This window comes from Empidonax traillii, unplaced genomic scaffold (genome assembly GCF_003031625.1).
Source record: "Empidonax traillii isolate 1590-97213 ecotype Southwest subspecies unplaced genomic scaffold, ASM303162v1 scaffold275:size1536655, whole genome shotgun sequence".
NCBI classification, from domain to species: domain Eukaryota; kingdom Metazoa; phylum Chordata; class Aves; order Passeriformes; family Tyrannidae; genus Empidonax; species Empidonax traillii.
Window position 1 is genome coordinate 1,457,621 of NW_020955468.1, and position 26,223 is coordinate 1,483,843.

At 41.8% G+C, this 26,223-nt stretch overlaps 3 protein-coding genes and 1 non-coding gene across 6 annotated transcripts in view; 3 read left to right on the forward strand and 1 right to left on the reverse strand.

The window, feature by feature from the left end:
- The first annotated feature begins 861 nt into the window (after positions 1–861).
- SPDYA (speedy/RINGO cell cycle regulator family member A) lies at positions 862–8,142 on the forward strand. 3 transcript variants are annotated; one of them, XM_027889903.1, is made up of 8 exons: positions 886–982; positions 1,111–1,125; positions 1,668–1,905; positions 2,830–2,888; positions 3,142–3,227; positions 4,973–5,144; positions 6,259–6,547; positions 7,852–8,142. In XM_027889903.1, exons 3-8 carry the CDS (start codon positions 1,686–1,688, stop codon positions 7,938–7,940), a joined length of 915 nt encoding a protein of 304 aa, XP_027745704.1. In that variant the 5' UTR covers positions 886–982; positions 1,111–1,125; positions 1,668–1,685; the 3' UTR covers positions 7,941–8,142. The 3 variants fall into 3 exon arrangements, with proteins under 3 accessions (XP_027745703.1, XP_027745705.1, XP_027745704.1); XM_027889902.1 differs by having other exon boundaries at positions 862–1,125; XM_027889904.1 differs by lacking the exon at positions 1,111–1,125 and having other exon boundaries at positions 871–982.
- TRMT61B (tRNA methyltransferase 61B) lies at positions 8,121–14,398 on the reverse strand. Its single transcript, XM_027889901.1, has 7 exons — positions 14,134–14,398; positions 13,918–14,020; positions 10,977–11,167; positions 9,705–9,796; positions 9,069–9,304; positions 8,375–8,455; positions 8,121–8,236 (listed from the first exon to the last, which is right to left on the reverse strand). Exons 1-7 carry the CDS (start codon positions 14,320–14,322, stop codon positions 8,193–8,195), a joined length of 936 nt encoding a protein of 311 aa, XP_027745702.1. The 5' UTR covers positions 14,323–14,398; the 3' UTR covers positions 8,121–8,192.
- Positions 14,399–14,899: 501 nt separating this feature from the next.
- WDR43 (WD repeat domain 43) overlaps positions 14,900–26,223 on the forward strand; it is a 26,104-nt gene continuing 14,780 nt past the window's right edge. The window contains exons 1-3 of the mRNA XM_027889895.1: positions 14,900–15,106; positions 19,725–19,859; positions 22,388–22,509. Of these exons, the coding sequence (XP_027745696.1) occupies positions 14,900–15,106; positions 19,725–19,859; positions 22,388–22,509 (464 nt within the window). The remainder of the gene's footprint in view (positions 15,107–19,724; positions 19,860–22,387; positions 22,510–26,223) is intronic.
- LOC114060426 lies at positions 22,920–22,997 on the forward strand. The gene has a single exon (XR_003571883.1). It is a non-coding gene; the product is annotated as a small nucleolar RNA SNORD53/SNORD92 (small nucleolar RNA).

Below are 26,223 nucleotides of genomic sequence, written 5' to 3' on the forward strand. Positions count from 1 at the left end.
AAACCTTTAGCTCTTATAACAAGAGGCAACATTAGGATTTCACACTGAATCTTGGTAGCGAAGGGAATTTTTCATTCTTATTATGACATTTTAATAGACTACCTTAGACTAATTGCACACTACTACATGGATTAATTGCTTTGGTGGAAGCAGGGTGTCCTGCACCTGTATGTTTAATGATATTTAGCTAGGTATGTCTTTCCCTCATGTCCTGCGTCTCCTGGGGAGATGTTTATCATCCTGGGGAGATGTTTCAATTGGGTTGGAAGGGACCTTAAATACCACCTAGTTCCAACCCCCTGCCATGGGCAGGGACACCTCCCACTAGACCAGGTCGCTCAGAGCCCCATCCAACCTGGCCTTGGACACTTCCAGGGATGGGGCATCACCAGCTTCTCTGGGCAACCCGCTCCAGTGCCTCGCCACTCTCGCAGCAAAGAATTTCCTCCCGATATCTAATCTAAACCTGATTCTGTTTGAATCCCTTCCCCCTTGTCCTGTCACTACGCGCCCTTGTAGAAAGTCCCTCTGCGTCTTCCTCGCAGGCTCCATCCAGGCCCTGGAAGGAAGGGAGGAAGGAAGAATTTACAAAGCTGTTTATACAGCTGAGAGACCCAAGCCAGGCTCGCCCCCGGCCCGCGGTGCCGAGCACCCCTGAGGCGGCGCCGCCTCCCCCGCTCCCATTGGCTGCCGCGGCGCGGGCGGCAAGCGAAGGGGCGGGAGGAGAGAGTGCCACGCCGTCTGATTGGCTGAGGCGGCCGCCTGGCGCGCGCCGATTGGCTGCGAGAGACGCCACTCCGGGCGCGGCGGCGGCTGCGGCGTTGAGGGCGAGGCGGCTGAGGGAGGCGGGAACGGAGCGGGAGAGGAGCGGGAAAGGAAAGGAAAAGGTCGCCTCGGGCTTTTCCGCGGGGAAACAAAGTTACAGCCATAGCTGAGGGCTTTTCGTGTTTACGTGGCAGCCAGCTAAGCCCTGGGGAGTCAGGTAGGCCGCTGTGAGCCGGCCTCCAACAGCCCCATGTGGAGAGACTAACTGAAGGAATAAATACATTTAATACCGCCTAAAGATACCTTTCCTCAGTCCGCATTTGGTATCCCTCTTGAATTTTGCAGTTACAGGCACCTCAGGTATGTTTCCTTGGTTGTGCCTTCAGGGTATGTCCGACTTGAAGGAAAAGTTTAATTGCCAATGGCTGTAACCAAATGTTAACAAAATTAGGATCTGAAGACTTGATTTTAATGTCACATGGCTTCATCATGGTTCTGCTGTGTTAATTCTATTAATTTTTTCTTAAAAACACACAGTGACAAATTGGAGCGGAGGAACACAGGTTTTTTGTAGGTTTAAGTAAGTGTGTGGAGCTATGAGGATCTGACAAAGAGCAACTTTTAATGGAAAGGCTCTTTTCCTATTTTTCAAAATTTTGATTGGAAAAGGACTGAAGGCTCCTACTGAAAAAAAAAAAGCTTTATCAAATTAGAACTAAATCGAAGGACTCATCACAGTTGGCTTAGGGCACAAGGCTGAGATAATTAGTACTGATAAAATTGATTTCCCATCACCTGACGTATAAGCTCTACTGAAACGCTTCGTGTGAACTAAAGAAATGTAGAGTACTAAGGCTCAAACTGACTGTTTTTGTAGTTAATTTCTTCTTCTTTTTTAACAGGAACCTTTACTTACCGAAATGAAACACAATCTGGTGTGTCAGACACCTCTCACTGTCACTGTTCGTGTAAAATCGAGTGCATCCAGATCACATCAGCAAAAAAAACTTAATAGACTAAAGCGACCTGCTTTTAAAGAAAATTGTGAAAAGGGGGTTCCTGGTCAGAAATATAAATGTCCAAAGGGACCATGTCTAATTATTCAGCGTCAGGAAATGACGGCTTTCTTTAAATTATTTGGTAGGTTAATAATGACAGCTACAAATGTATTGACTGAACAGAATGTTTTTTAAGCTCAGTAATTTTGAGAGTGCTTTTTATATGAAAACTAATGGCAATTCTTTATCTAAACATATTTTGTTGCTATATTTTGGTGTATAAATATTTAATGCTTAAGTTAAAAATACAAGAAGGGCTACCAAACTGATAAAAAGTATCTTTTTTATTTTACAAAAGGCTTAAAAAAAGGCTAGTCTCCTAGTTACATAAATATGTTATTTACTGGGGGAAAAAACGTTTGGGGGGAGAAGTGGAATGGGAAGACAACCCAAGGAGTTGGAGCATCTCTTCCTTATTTGTGTCTCTTTCATATAAAGTTTTGTATTTATTTAATTTAGTGAAGACATTCAGTAATAATGGAGGATTACACGTGGTTTTTATTCGACCCTTAAATGCAGAAGTGACTCAGAGAGGTCGTGATAATTACGGTATATATTCACCAACAGGGGTGCTCTGACCACAGATAAGCAAGTATTGCCCTGTAAAGGCTGCCAGGTTATCAAGGTGCAGAGATCTCAGCAGTCTGTAGTTCAGCCAAAATAACAGTGTGATACTACCTGGAACCACTGAATGCAGGAAGAAGTGACCCAAATAGAAGAAGTACTGGTGATTTGTCACCTTCGTTTGATGTTAGTGAGAATGGATGAGATTTAGTCAGTAGATTTTCCACCTTGCCTTTATGGTGGTTTGTCTTCTTTTTTCCCTTAAGTTTTTTCACACCTGATCTCCTAGTCCCCTCAGTTTCTCTGTTCTCCACTGGTGGGTCTAGTTTCTTTCCTTTTATTTGGTTTGATGAAACGACCACCTGTTATTTATTTATTTACAAATACTTTTTAACATAAACAATTTTGGTGTTTGAAATGCTACAACTTTTGCTTGTTGCAGACGATGATTTAATCCAAGACTTCCTTTGGATGGACTGTTGCTGTAAAATTGCAGACAAGGTAAGTGTATTTCCTTCTAAGTTAATAGAAAATACCTTTAGAAAGAAATGTCCCCTTAATTACTTGATACTTTAATGCAAATACAGAACATAATTTTTTCCTAATGGATTCATATGGAAGTTTCACGAAACTCAATTTATGCTTTCCTCATTGATAAAAATGATGAAATATCTTGGTGCAAGATAAATGTGCTAATCAATTTAGGAAATAAGGTACTGAACACATTGCTACTTCATTTTACATTTTAAAACAGTATCTCTTGGCAATGACTTTCGTTTATTTCAAGAGGGCTAACTTCACAACAAGTGAGCATACCAGAATCAACTTCTTTGTTGCTCTGTAAGTACTTTTAAATTATCTGGTTTTATTAGGATAAACTTTGCATTATTTTATTTCTTTATGACACCAATCATTATGATATGTGATGAGACTTCTTTGATGTGCAGTTTTCTGGGTCCTATATGAAGTGTAGAAACATAAGCAGGGGTGGCAGGGGGAACTAGATGGTCTTGAAGGTCCCTTCCAACCCAAACCATTCTATGGTTCTGTGATAATCTACATACTATAGATAAATAGTGCAAATTCAACATTCTTACTCTGATGGAACAAGCTTGAGCAGCAGAGAGGGGATTTTGCATTGGTAATAATGATACATAGTTAAAAAAATTAAAAAAACCCAAATCTGAATCTGTGAACTTTTTAAAGCGTTACAAGAAATAGATGCAAGACAATACATGGCAACATATACATGTCTCACAGTTCCTGTTATAAGACATATTCCATATCTCTGCCAGCCTTTAAGTCATTTGTGCCGGAACATTTCACCATGATATGCACCTCAGGAGTAACTTTTTATTAAAGTTTCTGTCACCACGACTTAAGTCAATTGTAAAAATGTTGCTAGAGAATTTCTGAGAATTCTTTTGAACAGTTATAAAATGCCTATACTTTGAAATAGAGGAGCAATTTGTACTCTGTCTTTCCCAAGCCTACATATGATAATAATAATGGCCAGTCTTCGCGAACGAAGATCCAGGGAAGGTCTTTACAAGCCTACATAATGCCTCCATATTTGGCTATACCTACCGCTGTGTATATATATTTTTATATATATATATATATATACACACATATATAAATATACACAGGATTCTGCATTTATGGTGTTCAGATCATATTTTTCCATAACAGCGCTTCTCAGATGCTCTATTTGCACACTAGTGAGGGGACAAAGATGGCAAAGTCCCTTCTGGCTAACATCCACAGAGCATGGAGGAGGGAGCCCTCTGACTCCACTGAAGGGAAAGCCAGGCCAGAACAGTGAAAGGCTTAGAAAGGGACAAAGGGTCTGGTGAGACTGGAACTAGAGGGACTATAGGGGTCAGGAACAAGTGAGAAAATCAGGGAGGAGACTAAAAGTCATAATTTTTTCAGGTGTGATTTACAGGAGTTTAGTATCAGGTGGATCCAGAGGAAGTAAATATTTTCTTGTCTGAGAAGACGATCCAGAACCAAAAGTAGTAGTGAAGGATGGGAGAAATATGGACATTAAAAAAGTCATTTAAGGATTTTTTTTTTAATATATCTGAAGGTAGACCTGTATTTATTTGCTTGCTGCTAATTTAATAAGAGCAAAATAATTGTCCAAGAATAGCTAAAATCCATAGAGTAGAAAATGTAAAGTTCAAGATATCATATAATAGTTTTAAGCTTTATTTAGAGAAATAAATTTCAGTCAGAAACCATTCATTTTAGTACAAGGGTTTCTTGTCAGTTTAGAGAAAGATGTCAGGATATGGTAGTTTTTGCATATCTACTAATCCAGGAAAATCTAGGGTAAAGCAATTTTTATAAGAGCTTGTTTTTATTTACCCAAAAGATGCACATGGAGCTGATTAAGAAAGTATTTTATTCCAAAGACAAGGCTGTATTTTGTTAGTGTTTTTTCCTCACAATACTAGAAAAAAGAAACACTTCAATGTGTCTTGTTTCATATTAGAATTAATTCAATATTAGAAATCATGCTGATATACTGATTTAAGATTGAATAATATTTACAAACACAAACATATATGTGTTTGAAGGTATCTGGCAAACACAGTTGAAGAAGACCATGAAGAAGCAAAGTATGACATCTTCCCATGGGCTTTGGGAAAAGCCTGGAGAAAGCTCTTCCCTGATTTCTTAAGGTTAAGAGATCAGCTATGGAGTAGAATTGACTACAGGGCTATTGTAAGCAGACGCTGCTGTGAAGAGGTAGGGAAGGGGATTTAATACTGTGGATGCTGAAATTACACCAGTTAACACCAGTCAATGATCTAGCTCTCCACAACTGCTTCCCTAAAGTGCATAGACAATCCATGGGAAAGAACAGATGCAGCTAAAATGTAATGGTCCATTTATCCTCCATGATTTTTTTTTTCCTTCTGCATTTAAAATATAGCTTGAAATTACGTTTTTAAAATAAACTAGAATATTTTATATTGCACTACTGTTAAAAGTTTGTATTGGCTAGAATCTGCTTTATACAAATGTTTTTTATTTAAAATCTACCTTCATTTGTTTCACTTCATCCACTTTAGAAGTAATTTTCCGTGTGTGTTTGCTTTAAATTTGTAAGTTTGTACACAAGTAAAATCTTCAAGTAAAAATCCCGGCAGCTCAGGTGAAATTTTAATGCCTTCAAAACTAATGATGCCATTTCAACTGACTTTTCAAGGTAAGAGTTTTTCAGTGCATTTATGAAAAACTTGGAAGGACACACTTTTAACATTCTCTGCTATTAATGCAGTGTTACAACCTACAATTTTCAAATATAATAGGAAGGAAAAAATATATTCCTCTTTTGAGGTGGAATGCATATCTGGAAAAGCCCTTGTCATGTTCTAAGTATATAGAAGAAAATCTCATGTGCTCAAGTCCCCTCTCTGGGGATGGGATTAGATGCTTATGGGAAAAGTACAAGGAGTAAGGTGAGTGCAGAATGTTTTTCCCGGCATCCTTTCCCAGCTTCCCACATCATTAGTTCAGTGATGTTGTGAACAGGAAGATCCATCTAGCTGATGTTTAGTAGTTAGTCAAGGACACCATCTTCTGTCCAACATGCAAAGCATGAGCTGGTGTTTGTGATGCTTCACTTGAACATACGAGGCTGTAAAATGTTATGTTTCCACATCTGATTGGCATTTGGATTACTTACTACTGCCTAAGGCAGCAAACTTTCTAGTGGGACAGAAGCAGATAGATAACACACAATACCCACTTCAACTATGTTGTATTAATTCCCTGCCGTACACTAATTGGATCCTTTTTTTTTAAGCATGTTTTCCCATTACTTTTACATTTTCTGACACAGTGGCTGTCCCGATAGGTGATGGCTATTGCTCCAACACATTACATATGGCAGCGGGAACGTTCTGTCCACCACAGTGGGGCCATGAGGAGTTACAATGATGAGCTACAGCTGCCCCGAGGACCCAGCGCTACCCCTACGGACTGCCTGCTGTGTGGCAAGAAGGGAAGATTTGTGCGACTGGGATTATCATCTTCCTCCTCCTCTACTGACACTTTGGAGATGATGGAATTACATTCATCCCAGAATTCAAAGGACACTGTTCCAACTGAAAAAATGCTTGTTGACTCTCTTGCTTATGCCCAAGGTATGGTTTAATATTGCAAATAATTTTTATTTAGTTTAGGCAACTGAGGTTGTATTTGTCTTTCAGAGTAGTGCAGGAACTTCTGTGTCCTTCCCTATAACCTTGGCACAACTTTGCTTTTACTGCCACAGATCCATTTTCATTTTCCTATCTTCTATCTTGACTTCCTGGAAGTACCATCTGCTTTACATTGAGTCTCTTGTTCAAATTACCTTCATCTACTACAGTAGATTTTGGGTTGCACTGTAGTCTATCTAGGCATTTATTACTATTCTAGCATTATACATGAAATTGAGAATTCTATTTTTAGCACTTAGGAGTGGGTGGAAGAAACAATAAATATACTGAGGTGTGCCATGTAAGTTAAAAGAGCAGGTGTTTTGTGAGTTAAAGTGCTCTTGCTGAGATCACTGTTCTTAGAGAGGGCAGGCTGCTCAGTTGTGGTCATCAGTTTGGACATAGGTTAAATCACAATTCACATTTTCCTTGCATCTTAAATTTTGACAGTTTAAGCTTCATTTTCAGACTGGGGTATGAGTAAAAAACAGTACAAAAGTTTGTGAAAACTGTTTATCTGTTTGAATCTCTGCACATTAATCTACTCAAAATGGCATCTTCGGCCTTTGCACCAGAAGCCTCCATTACATAGAGAAGCTATGGGGCACACTCATTATTAAATAATTATTAAAAGTAGAACACATTTGAAATTTATAGCTCTGTATTTTTTATTTGGATATGTTCTCATTAATATCCACTTTTTGCTATTATAGTAAGATTGTGGTGCTTTTGACATCTTTAGTATAACTTTGTGATTCTCAAGGGATCCCTGAACTTTGAAAAATTTGGCATTTGAATTCTTCCTGAGATACAGAATAAGTTAGGTGTCTATAACACATCACTTAATAATTTAATGTATTAAACAGCACCAGCTGCTCATGTAAGACCCTAAAAGACTTAATTTTAAGTCTATGTTTACTTGAGAGATCTTGCTTTTCATATCAGAAAAGATTGTTTACGTTGATTGTTTGACAACGTTTAAAACAAAGGTCACAATTAACCAGGCAACTTTCAGCATGAGTGGCAGAAGTGAACCAAAGCTGTACATGTCAACAACTGCCTGTCTCTTGAAATGAGCACAGCTTTATCAAGCGAGAACATTCAGTGAATTTCAGTAGCTCTTTAAGAACCTTGTTCTTAAAGAAACCCACAGTCACCAGTTGGTAGCCAACCAAGCATTCATTTAAAAGAACAGACTTTGATCTCTTATTTTCTTACTAAATTTTTTTCCTTCATATTTCTGGTAGACTGTCAGAGACTGTCCAGCAAAAGGCAACCATGTAGCACCTTGAACCAAGATAAATCCATGGATTGGTTTATAAGCAATGAAGAATGAAATACATCCGATGAGACAGAAGCAGATATTGTGATTTGCAAAACAATCTGTGCTGCATCACGCCAGACCTGATGATTCCATTAAAACTTTTCCCTTTAAATAGTAGGTGTGGTTTCAAACTTCACATGCAGTAGAAATCAAAGCAGTCATTACTTCAAAGTTACCACAACTTGCAAAATGTAGCAGCTACTTTGTAATGTTTTATTTTATTCTGATACAATATTCAAATTAGAAGCTAACACAGCAGCAGCATCAAGAAAGCAGTGGCCGAAACTTTCTCAGCTTGGCAAGGAATGCTAATCAAAAAACAAAACAAGTTACTACTTCAGTATTTCAGTATGGAATGATTATTTTATTATTATAAGTTTTATGATTTCATGATATAGTAACATGCTAGTACAAAAAAAAAAAAAAACATTTTCCAAGTGTCTCACCTGAATGAGCTTCCTGCCAGTAAGACGGTCTAGCGATGTAAGGCACCGAGTGATATGTTTCAGCATCCTCAGAAAGTGACTCTGTCAGAAGTACATTTAGTTTTTTACTTCTTTCCCACAGGTTTAAGACATATATGCAGACTAGAGTTGACAATGTGCACAAATTACTTTTCCCTGATAATTTTTTTTTTGCTTCTGTTATGGTGCTTTGTTGTAACCTATGACTCTTTGCTCTGGTATGGATTTTGCAAATCTATACTCTCTCTATATCTATACGTTGTATGTATATATATATGTGTGTGCGTGTGTGAGGCATCGTTTTTGGACAGTGTGAGTTTTAAAGCAGAGCACACTGGCACTATTTCTTCTACGGAATCCTTAAGTCCATCAGGGTCCTCTAAAGCAGCCTTGGGACAACTACAAGGAACTGAATTTTATTGAAAAACAAAAATTTGAAAACACTAGTAGAAGGGCAGTCATTCTTTATCACATTTTATTTTCTATTTAGTCTAAATTATTAATAAGATATTTAAAATTAAATAATTACTATCATAGTCTTTTGCAAACTTGACAAGGTCTAGGCTGTCCAAAACCTTGTCTATTCTCAGCTGATCTAAGAAAAAATACTGCCTCTTCCTATACTGGATTATCAAACTGCAGTAAGAGAGTCTCTCATCAGCAGTAATGTTCTTACCATTGTATTCGCTTTCTTTAAGAATTGCTTGATCCTCAATGTGGATTTCTTCATATTCCTTTTGAGGTGGTTCTTCAGTATTTTCTTGAGTTTCCACCATTTGGCTTGATTTGCAATTCTTGATTTTAGCAGGGACTACTAACCAGTTTCTGTGAGTTACCTCAACAATCCTTTCACACAAAAAAGGAAGCTTGCAGGTCCGTATTCTGTCTAAAAGGTCAATAACCTGCGTGATGCTTTCGAAAGAATGCAAAAGATAGAGTAGTATTTTGAAAACTCAAATCACACAATCTCAATTTTAATGACTTTGTCACATTCTTTACCTTTGAGGTTATGTGAGTCCTTCAACTTTAGGGTAAAGGAGTAGCAACCTGACTACTGAACCTAAGAACAGTACAGTTACTTTGAGGATGTCATAAAGTGCAAACTTCTACTGATCAGAATGAGAACATTCCTAAAGTAGAGGCCAAAGGATTTGGGCAAGTGTAATTTATACTGAGATCAACTCCCTGAAGAAGTTGCATGTGAGGAAAAAGCCAAACTTTGTTTAACATTTCATTAATGATGGATGTGTATTTTAAAAGAAGTTTAGTTCTCTAACAATGCCAAGTGTAAGTGCCAGAAGTAAATACTTACTTCGCTAAATACACAGCACACACACCACCCTGTTTCAGGCTTGGGTGTACAACAGGCAGAGCAGACTGAGGGTTAAGCATATCCAGAACTACCTGTAAGAAAAAGATACATTAATGTTTACTGGAAAAACATGTATATCTACCAATGTAATACAGCAACACTTGGGAAAAAAAATGTTTATGGAAAATAGATGCATACAACAGCAGTATGTAACCATGCCTCTCAGAAGCTGAGGTCCACACTGCTACAAAACCAAGTCCTTGCTACTTCCAAGTGAATTTCTATTAAAACAAGTAGCGTTTCACCAACAAAGCAGGCCTGTAGGAAGTTAAATCTCCTGCTAATTAAATTCCACAATGCTGACATTAATAAAAACTTTCCGAAGACTACATTTACTAATACATATGAATACCTATTTCTCAAATGTTAAAAAAAAAAAAAAAAAAAAAAGACGGTTCCAGTGCATCTTCAGAATGAAAAGAGCACGCTATGGTCTCAACATCTAACTTGCTGATTGTTTCAAGATTTAAAACTTGTCTTTGGCAATTTATCCATCTTCTACTAGAAAGCTATTCAAACCATAAGACAATGGGATATCCAGTATCTTAGATTTCTTGTCGATTGTTAGAAGTTTTTTAAAATGGTATTTTTATGCTATATGTATATTGCTTAAACCATTTAAAAAAGTGTCAGTTGTTTAAAGCATCTAGTAAGGAAGCAGTTGTAAGCACTTTGTCTGCTTTACAGGGAAGAGTAGTTAACATACAGCTGTTTTCCCCAGCACGTCTCCCTTTTGAAAATCTGGATACAAGAAGCAGGACAGGAGAGCAAGCAACAGCATTCTTTAACTTATGCTTGAGTTGCACTGTGCATTCTATAGAGCTGATAGCAAAGCGGTTATATATTTACATTTTTAATAAAGTTATGTATTCTTCTGAAATTTAATGTTTGAAATATATATATATCAGTTTTAAAAACATCAGTTTCTGATGAATACAAGAAAGTAAGTTGGTCTTTGCTTACAAGACTGCACTAATTAATTGTAATACTTCTATAGTACAGCTTTATCACTCTTTCATTTGGGAAAACATAACTGAAACCTTGAAAATACTTGTAAATCAGACAAAAACCCACAGTGTTCTTTTCACTGATGAAGATGTGCTCGTTTTTTCTCATGTTAAACTTGATATGGGAATCCTGTTCTAAGTGTGAGCACTAGAGGTTTTAATTTATGTAGAAAAGATACATGTCAAAGGGACTTTTTGGACTCACTCCATCAAGTGTTACAGATTTCATATCTGCAGCAGCTGTTGAAATGTCTTTAAGAATGAAATCCACATTATCCGGCCACTTGTCCGTGTGTCCTATTTCCCATGCAGTTCGCCAGTGTCTGTAATTCTTCTTAGCTAAATTATGATGATCATCTCTGATTTCATAACTTATAACATGTCCTTTGGGCCCAACTGAAAACAAACAAAAGACACTACACTTAAAAAAGCACAGCCTACAACATAAGTACACATTTACATCTCAACCTCACTTTGGGAAATAATTACATATGAGGCAATCAATTACCATCTATTTTTTTTCCTTTACATTTAACATATGCAGAAAAAGTGCCACGTTAGTTCTTTTACAGACAGAAATCCATCAATCCACAGATGAAATAAAGCAGTTATAGTAGTACAGACTGTTCCCAAGATTTCCTCCTGAAGTCACTCCTGCAGCAAAAGACAACTTGAGCATCTGTGATTTCCCTGCCAGAGCTACCATAGGCACCAGCTGAGAATGCTGCAACAGTGGTCACAGCTCACAGACGCTGTAAAGCTGACAGACAGCGACTGCTTCTGTTGTTATTCAGATTTGAAACTGATAGTTTTAAATTTTTTTGACAGTCTTCGTTCTGTGCATAGTTTGTTCTTCATCTGTTTTTCCTCAGGGTTGGGGAAAGGCTTAGAAAACCGCCAGACCTGCTCACTGATCTCAGCCCTACAGACAAGTTTTCAAGTGTACTCTTTGATTTACATAGGCTTGTGTAATTTTCCTGTTATTGTTTGCAACAGCAATAAATTATTTTATTATTTAAGTCAAAATTTACTATCCTGAAATTTACCCTGTTAAGTTCAGTACACAATGCTCCTCATAAAGGACGCATTACCAGGCTGTCCAGGCAGACAGCAGTCTGTGCACTGCTATTCTGTCCTTGTATTACTCCCATTCCTCAAAGCTATCACACCGTTGACTTCTCTCTCCCCTTGCTACTTCGGAATTGGCACAGGCAGCTTTCAGCAACCAGCAGCTCAGGGGGTCACGTTCTGTGCCTTTCTAAGCCACTCCAGTTTGAAGTTGCCAGGCTCCTTCCCTCACCTGTGTGATCCTACTGTGAATCCATTCAGATAACAGAATAAAAGCAGTGATGTATTTCCCAACAGTCGCTCCTTGATCCAGCTCACCAGGCAAAGGCTGGAGCCAACATGTAAGAAGGGAGGGTTTCAGCAGGTTGCCTTGGATCACCTTAAGCAGTTACAGAATTGCAGCACAAAGTCTTTGTTACTCCCGATTATCAGTTTAGAAACATCAGAAGAATAAAACTGTTCACATTGGGGGACAATCTTACTCCTGCTCATTCAAAATATTTCCTACATTTTGTAACTGACTTTTTAATGGGAAAAATAAGAACTAGTTAAAATTAGTAGACAAAACTCTTTGTTATTGTAAACCTACAGTATGTCAAGCTTACATACACTGTATTTTCCAGTTTTCAAGGATCTTAAAGTCACAGCAAATGCCACAGTCTTAACTTTGTCTACTACTGCATGTCAGTAGTTTCTGTGAATGATTAAAGAAAGAATGGAAAAGAAAATGAGTAACACGACGAGAGGACATTATTAAAATCTGTTAGATCAATGAGAATTTTAGAAATTAAATACTTCCATGGACCACTAGATTTGAATTCCAGCATTTACCTTCGTACCAGCTGTTTTTCTTGTTGGGTATCACTGTATTTTGAAGTGCTGAAGGATACACAGTAACCCCACAAAGGCAGAATAACCCATAAACATTTCACAGAGACAGCAGTCTATAATGCAGCTTCCTAATGAACACTGGGATATAATACAAAAAGAAATGCTAGTTTCACAGCTCAGGTAATGAGTTACTCTGAGTGCCCTCCAACGCTGAACATAAGCCTTCAGAGTATGCAGCTTGTGCTTTTCTGCTCTTTCAGTTCAAGATGATCCCTGATAAAGTTCTTGTCTTTACCTTCCCACATCCTTAAATATTGCAAACAACAGTGAGGGTTTTGTTTCCTTTCTTTGAGGAATTTGTTCTATCAGGAGCCCATAAACCAGATTATCTTGAAATGTGGTTCACTAACAGGGTACCTACAATGAGCTGAAATTTAAGGCTGAGGTTTCACCCTCACTCATGGCTGAGTGCAAGGGCTCTCTGCCTTCCAGAGCACTGAGACCTACACAGAACCAGGCTGGCTGTAATGTGAAAAAACAACAGTGTGCACCCACAGAAGAATTTCTACTGGTAACCAGCAACTGGATTACTCACGTGGTCCATTAAGATGAGGAAAAAGAAACTTAGAAAAACAAGATATGGGAAAAATTACTATGATTAAGCCAACGCCAAAAATAATTGTACAGCTGAAACTCAGCTTTCTGCAGGGCCTTCTGTAACTGTCTGCACTACAGCCCTTTAGGTAGTCAGAATGGTTTGTAGTCCCTGCCCCGGCTCTGGTATAACTTTCCTTCAACAAACTACATGCAAACACATGAACTGCAGCAAAGCTTTTAAGAACGAAGTCACAGAATCAGTCAGGTTGGAAAAGACCTCTGAGATCATCGAGTCCAACCTTTGACCTAACACCACTTTGTCTAAATGGACCATGGCACTGAGTGCCACATCCAGTCTCTTCTTAAACACCTCCAGGGACTGTGACTCTACCACCTCCCTGGGCCACCCACTCCAATGCACGATCACTCTCTCTGTAAAGAACTTCCTGCTGTCCAACCTAAACCTCCCCTGGCACAGCTTAAGACTGTGCCCTCTTGTCCTACTTCTGGTTGCCTGGGAGAAGAGACTGATACCCACCTCGCTACAACCTCCTTTCAGGTAGAACCACGAGTATCTGGTCAAAAGGAAGGCAAGGCGTGACATGGAAATAAATAAATAAATTCTTTGTTTTCTAAAACCAGGACCTCACCTGCTCGTGACAGGAACAAGCTCATAGCGCCAGACCCGCTGCCGGTTTCCAGCACGGTGTCTCCCGGGTGGACATCCATCATCATCAACATCGCACTCACATCCTGCGAGGGGCGAGAAAACCACGGCGCGGGTCACCAGCCTCGAAAAAAACCCGAAAGGCGAGATCCTGCCAGCGACCCACTCTCCCGCCGGGAACTTGTCCCCTCCAACCCACCTTGGGGTAGGCGATGGTGGGCCCCCGCGGCATGAGCAGCACGTACTCCTCCAGCGAGGGCCTCCTCAGCAGCACCCTCGCCCCGGCCGAAGTCCGCAGCACCTGCCCGGGCGTCTTCCCGATGATGTCGCCGTGATGCAGGACCCCGGCGGGGCTGGTCAGCGCCGCCCCGCTCGCCAGCCGGCACATCACCTTCAGCGTCCTGTGGTATTTCCTCCGCAGCTCCGCCAGCGCCAGCTCCCCGGCGCGGAACGGCGCGGGCAGCGCACCCCGAGGGGCCGCGGGGGTGTCCGCCATCTCCCCCATCTCCTCCTCCTCGGAGGGACCATGAGGCGACAACTCCACTGCCGCCACCGCCGCCGCCTCCTCGGGCGGCAGCAGCCGCCTCACCCGCTCCAGCGGCGACAGCGAAGCTTCCCATGCCCTCCGCCGAGGCCTCCCTACGGTGGGAGGAGAGGAGGAGGATGACGATGAGGAGGAGGATGAGGAGGAGGAGGACGAGGAGCGGGAGCCGGCGAGGGCCGCCCGGCGCAGCGCGCGCAGGAACCTCATGGAGCTGGGGAAGGGCGGGCGGGATGAGGGAAAAGCGTCTCGCGCCGCCCGGCGCCCTCGCCCCGCGCGCCTGCGCCGCGCGCGCCGACGACGCCACGAGGCGTCGTCGGCGCGCGCGGCGCAGGCGCGCGGGGCGAGCACGCGGGGAGGGCGGGCTCGGGCGGCCCGAGGGTGAAGGGAGGGAGGAGGGGGCGGAACGATCGCGCTGCCCGCCATGGCGGCCCCTCCGTGCGCCTTCTCGCCCGGCGGCGGCGGCCGCCGCCCCTGCCTCTTCGCCGCCTGCGGGCCCGACGGTCGCCTCCGCGTGTGGGACGCGGCGGGCGGCCGCCTGCGGCACGAGTACGTGCCCTCGGCGCACCTCAGCGCCGCCTGCACGTGCCTGGCCTGGGCCCCGCCGGAGGGGAGGCATCTCCCCGGCAAGGTGAGGGGGCAGAGTGGGGATGGCTGAGGTGTGTGTTTGTGGGGGGGAATGTGTGGGAGGAATGGGGATGGTGGGGACCCCCCCCCGCCATCCCCTAGAGCGCAGCTCCTGACGCGTGGCCGCGGCCCGCTCGGCTTCACCCCGCCCCTCACGGCGCCATGTGGCCGGGCGGGCCGGCGTGAGGGGTCCCGCCGGGCTCCGCGGGGCTCGGGCCACGGGGCACGGCCCGTCGTCCCCACCGCCTTTGGTGGCGGTGTGGCCACGTGTGGGGCGCCCCTCGGGTTTGGGGGGACGGGTGGGTGTAAATCCACTCCCTCTCTCCCATCCCCCCCCCACCCCGCCATCCTCCGGCCTGTATGGCGCTGCACAGGGTAAATCTCACGTGTTGGTGGGGGAAGCGGGTTCTGGGGGTTTTGTTGGTTTCTTTTGCCTTGAGCTTTTTTATTATTATTATTTTATTTTTTAATCAAAACAAAAAAAAGTGGTGGAAGCACTGACTGTGTAAAAAACCATCTGTCTCGTATAAACCTGCATTGGAAGAAGCCTTCCTTGAAAAAGGAGCAAGGTATGTTTGACTTCACGGCGTGCCTTGCCTCGGTCGAGAAGAGGTGGTGCCGCAGAGCAGGTCGGCTCTGTGCACTCACTTAGTTCGCATTCCAGTAAAAGGCACTATCTCACCAGCTTCCTTACCCTTGGAAGTACTCCTGTGCAAGCTACTACACTATCTGGGATGCATCTTCCCGAGCCCAGGAATCCTGCAAGAAGGTATTCAGGAGTTCTGTTCACAGCACACATCAGAGGGCTTGGATGTTCTCCGCTTTGATCAGGGTTTAGTTAACTTCAGGTGAACACTGAACCTGAAAACATCTGGAGTGTATACTGAGGTATCTTTTTATCTTCTTAATGTTGAAGTAATCCTATTTCCTTTAGCTGGAATGGACCATTTACTGAGGAAAAAAAGATGTATCACTTGGAAAAAGTATGTGAAGTCCACTGAGGTAGGAAGGGCTTTTCGCAGTGTGTTTTGGTATATCAGCAATTCAGTGTATTTGAAATACTTTTAAGGGTATTTCAAAACGTGTAACACACAGATTACCAACTCAAGGGAAGGCTCTCCTCAGCCAGCAACTTACTCCCTGAACTTTGAGAGCTCCCAGGACATGCGAAAAATATGGCAAAGAGGGTTAGTTTTAGATGGGCTCGAGCCTGTTCATCTTCACACAATTTTGAAGCAAAAAAGAATGCGTGCATTAGTTGCAGAGCTGTGTAGGTGGTTCTTTGCTCTTAAATGAACTGAAACTTGCATGTAAAAATGGGATTAATCTGTCCTGTATGGAGTCAAACTCAAGCTGACATGGCACTGCTGTGGTGCCATAAGTCAAGCAGGGGAGGTTCTGAGTGGCTTTTAAAACCTTTTGTTAAAAAAAAACCTCTTTTCTGGAGATCTACCCCTGAAACCCATAGGTCCTTGGTTTTAACCTGGCTTAGGATTGTATGAAAATGGATCTAGTCAGACACCATTTGGCCACCTTTCAGTGCTTTCTAATTATTCCAGTATTTTGAGTGCTGTCCCCTGCTTGAAAGTTGGTATGTTTTCAAGTGGAGCTGGAAAACATACTGTTTCTTGGAATAATGATGCCATAAACCTTTGTAAATTGTTGGTTCGTCCTTAGACTGAGGTGAAGAACTAAAGCTATGATAGTTCTGCCAAATACATTTTATTAAATGTGTGTTTTCCAATGTTACTTACTCTTACCTGTTGCTGGAGAATTGACATCTGTCTAAGTAGTACTAGTATTTGGTGTTCAGGGGTAAAATTGTGCCAGTAAATGTCTATAAATGGTGTTTGGCCTAATGACACCTAAAGTAAGTATGTTTTGGACTGCTGCCATTTTAGTGAAGGCCATGTGTTACAGGGGAAATCGAGTTTTGAATTGCAGGCCCTGGAATTGCTGATGCAGGAGTGGCTTGCTGGGATGCTCCCTGCCCATGTGCTTCCGCAGTGTCAGTGCTTCCCACGTGCAGTGCTCATCTCCTGCTGCTCCATGTGGTGCCTTGTGCAAGAGTGCACCTCCAGCATTCAAAATACCTTCTTCCTCTTTCTTCCTAACAAGCTGCAACTGATCTGTCATCATCGACTGTCAAAGCCTTTAGATTTCTCCCCATTTCGGTGATTTAAATGCTTTATTTCACATGACAGCAGCAGAGATTGGATTTCTGCTTAAAAAGAAAAGTCTGTGCCTTACCTAGTCAAGTAAGAACGTGATGGAAAAATGTGTGCACAGTTCCTTTTCAAATAACTTCTTTTAACCATCTCTGCTAATTAAAACGCTGCTTTTTCAGGCAAAGTTGAAGAATTTCTAAATAAGCTTGAGTTTCCATAAATAATGAAAAAGAAAGAGAAATGGAAATGGAAAGAGATCTAGTGACAAGGATACTGATGCTTAGTATAGTTCAGCTCTCCTATCCTGTCCATGAGAACAGCGTGCTCTTCTATTTAAGACCGCGATCCATAAGTGAATCCCACATGGATGTTCACTGCAGTTGGCAGTGTCTATGTACTAATGTAATGCAGGGTAGAGAAGTTTGATGGATTGTTGTTTTGTTTTTTTTTTTTTTTTAATAGTTCTTAGAGTGTTTTCTCAAATCATCTCAGACATTAACAGGTGTCTGAATTTTCCACTGGCATTTCTTTGCGCAAAAATTTCTGACAAAATACTCCACTGGTACTGCTGATAAAGGGTGGTCAGTAAAGAAATGCATGTGAAGAAAACCCTTGACTTCAGGTGGAACCTTTGCTGCCTCTTGCTTTCTTCTTGTTACTGGAAATAACTGCACACTTAAGTGGGAATTCTGGTGTACCTTTGGGTTGTTCCAAGGGAAATTTGCCATAACAAACTGAGGGCTGAAAGGGAGGGTGAACAAGTTTCAGTTAAAAGATTTATGCAAGGGAAGAGAATAAAGCTATTCTTAACTGGTTTTGCTTTGCAGTGGGAGTGTGTGGGGTAATTAGTAAAACTACATTAAGAGCTTGAAAAGTACCAGAAAACACATAAATCGTATTTTCATCTCCTCTCTTTGGCCCTTGCCTTTGCACATCAGACAGCAATTTTGAAATTGCTTAGTTGTCGTTGCTGCCCCAAAATCCAGTAGTTAAACCTTTTCTCATATAATTTCTTAAAACCTGCTTGATTTACATGGTTGTGCTTTGCGACTGTGATGGTTTCTCAGCATCTGTTTTTGTAATATTTTATAAACACTTTTCTTTCCAAGGAAAGATGAAGCCTAAACTAATACTTGCAAAAACCCCAGTGTAATTTTTCTCAAGAACCTGTTTTTGATGTAAAAGTTATCTGTATTTTGATATTTCTTGGCCTAAACAATAACACTTTTCCTTGCAGAAGGTGTCTGTGTTAAATACAGAGGAAAAGAAAGTCATGCTTCAAAGAGCCAAAGCTTTTATCCTGCACTGTTAAACTTGTACATCCTAGTTGTGGTGAAGACTCCCAAATCCTGATTGTCGTTGTATGTCTGGACCTCAGTAGAAATTATTTACATTCACTGTGTGATGGCTGTTGTAAGGCAGATGAGCTACACCACATGGAACTTACACAGAGCTGGTAGTTCACATTATATCAGTCTCCTTTGGCGGCTTCTGCTTGCTTGTCAGTGCATGTAGACCTGTTGTGTATAGGAAGCGTTAGCTTGCATATAATTTTTAAATTGGAGAAAATGCTTTGCTGCGATGTAACAAATATAAGGAGACTTAGCAAAGCCCAATTAAAAAACTTATCAATAGCATTAGGGATGTTTTTCTCATCTGAAGTCTTTGAACAGTGTTTTTATTTTCTTTTTTCCATTTGTGTGTGTGTGATTAGTTATGTGGGATTAACCCAGTGAGCATAAATGCAGTGGCTTCTTCTGCCCTCTTTAGTTTCACAGGAGCCGGTTTTATTCTTTCTCCCCCTCCCTGTGATGTGCTGCATTCACGTGTTTTTGGTTAAGAGAGATGAAGTAAAATCTCCCCTTGAATTGGCTGGTAGCACTTGCAGAGCAAGACAGTGAAGATTTAAGAATTTCCTCATCATAGGAGGACCTCTGGTACCAACAACAGGACTTGGGCAGAGCACTTATTTTCAACTACTGTCATTTCCCACTGTGGAGTTTGGTAGTACTTTCTTTATAAGAAGCATTATGAATACTGAATATTTGCAAGACTCTTCTGAATAGCTTTGGAGAAACAAAAAAACCCAATCGTTCTCAATCAAGTATTTCCATTTTGTGGGTGAAGTGTTCTGATTGTGTTAATCTTTACTTCTGCCTCTGGGACAGGAACTTTGTGAAAAACTTGAATTATTTCCTCCCGGCATGGATATGGTTGGTAGGGTAGCAAAATGGCCTCCACCAGATGTTTCCAAGTGACTCGTAGCAGCTTTATTACCTTGTACATGGTGGTACAATATGAATCTCTAGGCTTCTGTGCATTTCAGTGTCTTCATTTTGTGTCCGACTGGGTCTCAAACTTAGTGAATTTTCCCCCCCCCCTCTGCTTTACCACTGTGATTAGCCAGTCAAACTAATTAATTTTATGGTTTCTCTTTTTTTGTTGTTTTCCCAGGATGGCCCTCAGAGGAAAAAACGGAAGTCTGAAGTTGGAGAAGTGGACAAGCAGTTAGATATCCTGGCTATCGGTACAGCAGTTGGTAGCATTTTGTTGTACAGCACAGTAAAAGGAGAATTACAGAGCAAGCTAGTAAGTAATACAGTCTTCATCAAATGCTACCAATGATTTTGGCCAGTTTAGACTGAAAAATCGTGGTTTTGAAGTTAATGCAATATCTTAACATTGGCCATTGGTTTGTTATTTTGCATTAAAAATAACAGTAGTGATGAAGTGCCTAACCTGGAGAGTTAAATCCTCTGTGGAAGTGTCATACCCCCAGTTCCTATATGGTATTGTTGGGAGAGAAGGGCAGTGCTCATCCAATGCTTGGGAAGGTGTCAGAGTGATGAACTTCTCTATAAACTTACCTCCCTTGTGGAAGCTTTGGAGCTCTCTCAGCACATCTCTTACAAATGCACTGACTTGCATTTTGCCTTTCCTATTGATAATGTCCCTGTTACTTCCAAGTAACTTGGCTTTAGTTGTGGATTATATACCAAGCAAAATAAATCCACATGAATGTTTGTGCAGTATTTTGAGATACTTGGGCATAACTTTGCTTCTAAACTGTTAGTTATATGTACAGTGATAAATGTACATGAATTTAGAGAAAGCACAGTAGCTAGTTAATATCAATTCTGTTTTATGGAAGAACTATGCTTGAAAACTATGAGCAAAATCAACATGTTTTCAGGGTAAAATTTAGTTTCAGTTGGATTGAAAACACTGGCTGCTCTTCTATAGGAGCAAGACAGCAGATATTTCATGAGTACTTTGTTTTTTAAAGGTAGGTCAAATTAAAAGATTACTCCTGTTATTAGAATAGAGACATTACTTTTAGCTGTCCTTATTGAACAGAATATCTTTCTGCAATGTTGTTTGTTTTGCTCAAAGCTGATTTGCAGGGATACTTCTGGGAGTGGTCTGAGCAGGTTGTTACTGGTCCAAATAGTGAAATTTTATAAACTTCATGAAATATCTTCATAAACGATTGAAGGGTATATTTGGAGCTGCAAAGACTGTGGTTATTAAGAGGAGTGAGTGATACCCCCTGTAGGGTCTTCTGATCTGATGATAGCTTGCTCTTGAATGCTGATCTGAAAGAGGAGGCTCCTCATCTCTAAGTGCCCTTAAGGAAGCAGGCACTTAGATGACTGTCAGCAAGATACCTTTGCTAGCCTTTCCTTTGAGTAAATTTCATGCTGTTAGCCTTGTTTGGCTGTGTGTATAAAAACAGTAGGCAAGACAATTTTGTTGTTAATTCTGAAGTGCTAGAAAAATCATAGAATCATAGAATATCCTGAGTTGGAAGGGACCTACAAGGATCATCAAGGCCCAACTCCTCTCCTGTGGTGTCCCACTGTGAAAGGGAAGGGAATATGCAGGTGCACAGATGCTTGTGGTCGAAAAGAAATGACAAAAGTCAGAGGGTCCACAAAACCTTAGTAGTAAGTTACACGCTTGGCATGGAAATCAGTAAAATTTAGTCTCTTCTAGTATAAACACATGGCAGTGGATTTTGAGTAAGGGATAGGGTGAAAGAGAATAGAAAGATTGAAAAGTGGGAGAAAGAGTGAAAGATGGATCACCAGTCCTGGCTCCAATGTTGATCCAGTTGATAGGGTGTCCAGTGTCCTGGGGGTGCCACTTGGGCTTTGTGGGGGTACTTTTTTATAGACAAGTCTTGGCACCACCTTGCAGCCAAGGTTCTTACTTTCTGTGCAGTTTAGTTATCATGTACAGTTTGTTCTTCTAGACCTTTCTGGAATTTGGTTGGAGGGTTTTGGGGGTCTTTGGTAGTTTTGATTCCCCCTGCCGTGTGGGCCTTTGGTCATCGGTCAGTGCCTGGTTTTTGACCTCATTCCCACACTTGGACTGTGCTGTGTTGTACTTACCACCAGGAGCCAGAACAAGGACATTTGTCCCAGAAAAGTGCTGCCCCACCCTCACATGGCCGCCTTCTCCATTCACATCCTGTTCTTTCTCACAGTGTGCTCTTGCCAACAATCCTTGATGGGCTCCATGGCTTTCTAGTGGCTCTCAGTGTCTGAGACACACCCATTAGCCCCTGATTTTCTAGGCTTCTACATGGCCCTGCACAGGGCCACCCCAAAAATCACACCATGTGTCTGAAAGCATTGTCCAAATGCTTCTTGGACTCTGGCAAGGTTGGTGCTGTGACCACTTCCCTGGGGAGCCTGTTCCAGGGTCCAACCACCCTCTGGGTATTATTTTCCTAATATCCAAACTAACTGCCCCCAGACCCCTTTCCTGCCATTCCCTTGGGTCCTGTCACTGGTCACCACAGAGAAGAGATCATTGCCTACCCCTCCACTTCCCATCGTAAGGAAGCTGTAGACCACAATGAGGTCTGTCCTCAGTTTTCTCCTTTCTAGGATGAATAAACCAACCCAAATTACTTATGTGTATGTATCAAAATAAGAAATATCTTTAATTTGTATAACTTTAAATGTATGTTTGTCTTTTAAACCACACACACTCTCCAAGTTGCTAATGATTTGAACTTAATTCTTGAGAGAGCACTTTATTCACACTGTTGGAGTGGGGAAGACTCAGTAGTTGATACTTCAGTGCGTTGACCCTCTTACCTTTCGTAGGATGGTGGTCACGACAGTAGAGTAAACTGTGTAAGATGGCATCCAGACAACTGCTGCTTGTATAGCTGTTCAGAGGACAAACACATTGTGGAATGGAACACACAGACCTGCAAAGTAAAGTGGTGAGTGATGCCAGTTTTCAGTCAAATTTGTTTGCTCTTGCTTTTGTCTTTCCTCCCTTGCAGGTTTTAGTGAGGCCCCTTTGGAAGTGGTGCACTCTGCTATCCAGGCTTCATGCCCACTGTGCGGAATTGACTGTTGGCTGTTACTTTTCTGAGATTAGAAGTGGTTTTATTAAGGGATGAAAGAGTGATTGTCATCCTTTGTGTACTGGAAAGCCTGGATGAAATTGAGAGGGATTTGGTTCCCTCCACACTAACTTTTAGTGGGACTAAAAGACTAGAAGTTGCTCTAAATTATGAAAAATCCAAGTTCTAGATAAAATCCTCAAAAATAGAGTGCAGCAGATACTGGAAGACCTCATTTATCCTAACTGAACCTGTTACATGCACCTGGCTTTGCTCAAAGGGCCTTGCTATGATGATATCCCACTTGGTTTCGCTCACTACTGATGTGCAGTGGGGACAGTTCCACTTGGCTGTCTGAGCAGGCTGCTACTGTTGAGCAAAATAGAGCTTAGTACAAAGTAACAAGATGTCTGTTGTGGGCATTTATTTTCTTTTGTAATAAAGTCAAACTGTTTTTAAACTTTAAAGAACAAATGAAAATTTCTATTAATAGTCCTGGTTATCTTTCTTCAATAGAGGCCTAGTACGTGATGGCCCATTGATCCTTCTCTTGATGTGTTTTCTCTTTCATAACATTTCCACTGTCGTTTTATTACTGCAGCTCTCTTGGTTCTGTTAAGGTTGGCATGGGCGCTGCAGGCAGCCCATTGTCAGTAGCCTCTGTCATTTCCCTAAAAAAGACATGCATCCTTAGATTGCATTGTGTTGAGACTGACATAAAGTAGCAGAAGACAGCTGCAAAATCTCCTTCTAGCCTTTTCTTTTTAGGATTAAACACACCCAGTTCCCTCATCTTTCCCTCTTCCATTACGTACTCTAGTCCCTCAGCTGCCTTTATGGCTGTCCACTGAGTTTACTCCACTGCGTCAGGGACTTTTTTGTACTGCCCCAGACTGGATGTGGTGCTTAGATGCAGTTTCAGAAGAGTTGCACGGAGCAGAGGAATCCCTTTCCTTGACCTGCTGATGACACTGTGGCTAATGCAAATCAGTATGTAGTTGGTCTCATTGCCACAAGGACTCCCTGCTTGCTCATGTTCAACTTGACTATGAGGACTGCAGGCCTCTTTCCTGCAAAGCTACTTTCTAGCAAAATGTCCCCAGCTGGTACTGGGGTTTTTCCATCCCCCCTGCAGGCCTTTATATTTTCCTTTGAGCTTTTAGATTCTGACAAGCCTGTTTGTTCCCAGGCCTGCTGAGATGCCCCTGAGTAGCATCCCTGCCCTCCAGCATATCAACTGCTCTCCATGATTTAGTATTGAATGTGAGCTTGTTATGTGTGCATTCTGTCCTGTTTTGAGATCATTAATGAAGACCTGGGCAATTATGGAGGATATTAAGCTATATTGGGATGTCCTTAGTGACACCAGTAATTGGCCACCAGCTGGTCTTCGTACCAGTGATCAAAACTGTTTGAACTGAGTGATGCAGCCAGATTTTACCCTCCTGAGAGCCCATCCATTCAGGCTTTGTATCTCCAGTTTGGCTGCAAGGAGACTATGTGAGACATTGTCAAAAACATTGCTGAAGTCAAGTCAAATGGCATACATTGCTTTTTTCCCATCAGCTAAGACAATTGTCTCATTAAGAAGGCAATCAGGTTGGTTAGCGACAATTTGCCTTTTATAAATTATTACTCTATGTGCCCAGTGACTTTTCTGACCTTTCAGTGCCTGGAAATGGCTTCCAGGTGTATTTGTTTTATAACCTTCCCTGTTTCCTGGATTCTCCTTCTGTGGATATATTTTGTCTTTTGTCTTTTTTTTTCAAGTTGTCAGAAATTTCTCCTGAGCCTGTGTGACTACTCAAAATGGTAACAAGGTCTTGTAATAACACTGGTCTTGGGAGTTCTGGATGCATCCTATTCAATCTTAAGGAGTCTCATGTGTAGAATTTGCTGCTGTGATCCCTAATTTGATGTCCCTTCACTATGGTGGATGCTACTTCTGACTCTGGCACAAGCTCAGGAACGTGGGAGGCCCGTGAGACATTATCCTTCAGTGCTTTGGCCTTTTCTGTATTCTGAATGGGTCCCTACACCATTCAGCATCAGCTCTGCACATTCCTCAGTCATCATCTTATTGCTTGATGATGTGCTGTGTGTAGGTGTCCTTTTGTTGGCCTTCACATTCCCTGCAGGCTTGAACACTAGCTAAGCTTTGGCATTTTCTGTTGCTGCATGCCTGGACAATATTTCTGTATTCTTTTGTGTAATCTATCTCGACTTTCACCTTCTCCATACTTCTCTTTTTGTTCTTTTGAGTTGAGTCAGGAGTTACCAACTTGGCCAAGCCAGCCTTCTGCAGTAACTGGTGATTTCCTGCTCCCTTGCTTTGAGGAGGTTATCCTGGAAGAACAACCAGCTTTCCTGGGCCCCTGTTTGCTTGAGGGCAGCCACCAGTGTGATCCTGCCAATCAGTTCTCTGCATAAGTTGCAGTCTGCTCTTTTGAAGTCCAGCATTGTAATTCTGCTGTTTATATTGCTCTTGTTTTTTTAGGGTTCTGAATTCCATTGTCTTGTGGTTGCTGGAGGTTGTAGTGCCTTCTTTTTTGCCCCTTGGAGTGGCTGATCCAGTAAAAGTCACCTTTCATAGTATGGTTGCGAAGCACTTGCATCAAGAAAAGGTCTTCAGCGCTTGCCAGCAGACTTGGACTCCATGTGCAGTCCTGTGCTGCCCTTCCAGCAGTTGCTGGGGTGGTTAAAACCCCTTAAAAGAGCCAGGGCCTGGAATTATGAAGATTTACCAATTTCTTGTTTACTGGCCAATCTGTAAGAGATGTGCTCCCTTGTTGGTCTCTTCTCATACCTGCAAGTTCTGCAGTGGCCCTTTACCTGTTTCAGAGGAAAGCTCTGTGCATTCATGCTACCTTTTTATGTGGAAATGCCCCCCTCTTCTCTTTGCTTTCCTGGCATGTTGTTTCTGAAGTGCCTTCATAAAGGTCCTCGTCTTGCAAAGCATCCAGCTGTTGTTCCATGAGCCCAGTGAGATCAAAGCTCTGAAGCTGCCCATGAACATGTAATTCACTCTGTTTGTATCCCACAGTGTGTGTGTTCATGTAAAAGTACTTGAGATGAATCCCAGACATGCTGCTTTCTCAGGAAACATGAGAATTTTTGCTGTCAAGCTTGTTCTTAAGTGTTTCACTCTGCTCCTGTCCCGTAGCAGGGACCAGGGAGGGGAGGCTGTGGTTATGAAATGTAATTAAACCATTGTGTTCTTTCATTTTAAAGATGGCAACAGAAAATAATTCCCAGAGTGTATAGATTAAAAGTACACAAGCCATATAAAATCATGATTTTTGGCTGAAGATTTTCTCTGGTAATAGTATGAGTCATATCTAAGGTGGCTGAAATTGGGAAGAGTAGAAGAAAGCAATTCTCTTAAAATTTTGCCTACTAGAAGGAACAAATATCTGTAATAGTTGCTCATGCCCAATGTACACGTGAGCGCTTGCACTCTTTAATGCTTCTCAGGACCTGGAAATTAGTATTTGTATAACCCACAGTGAAATCAGGATGGTTGCTCCTGGGGTAGAGAAGTGGTATTCAACTTTTTTTTTTTTTTTTTTTTTTTTTTTTTTTTTTTTT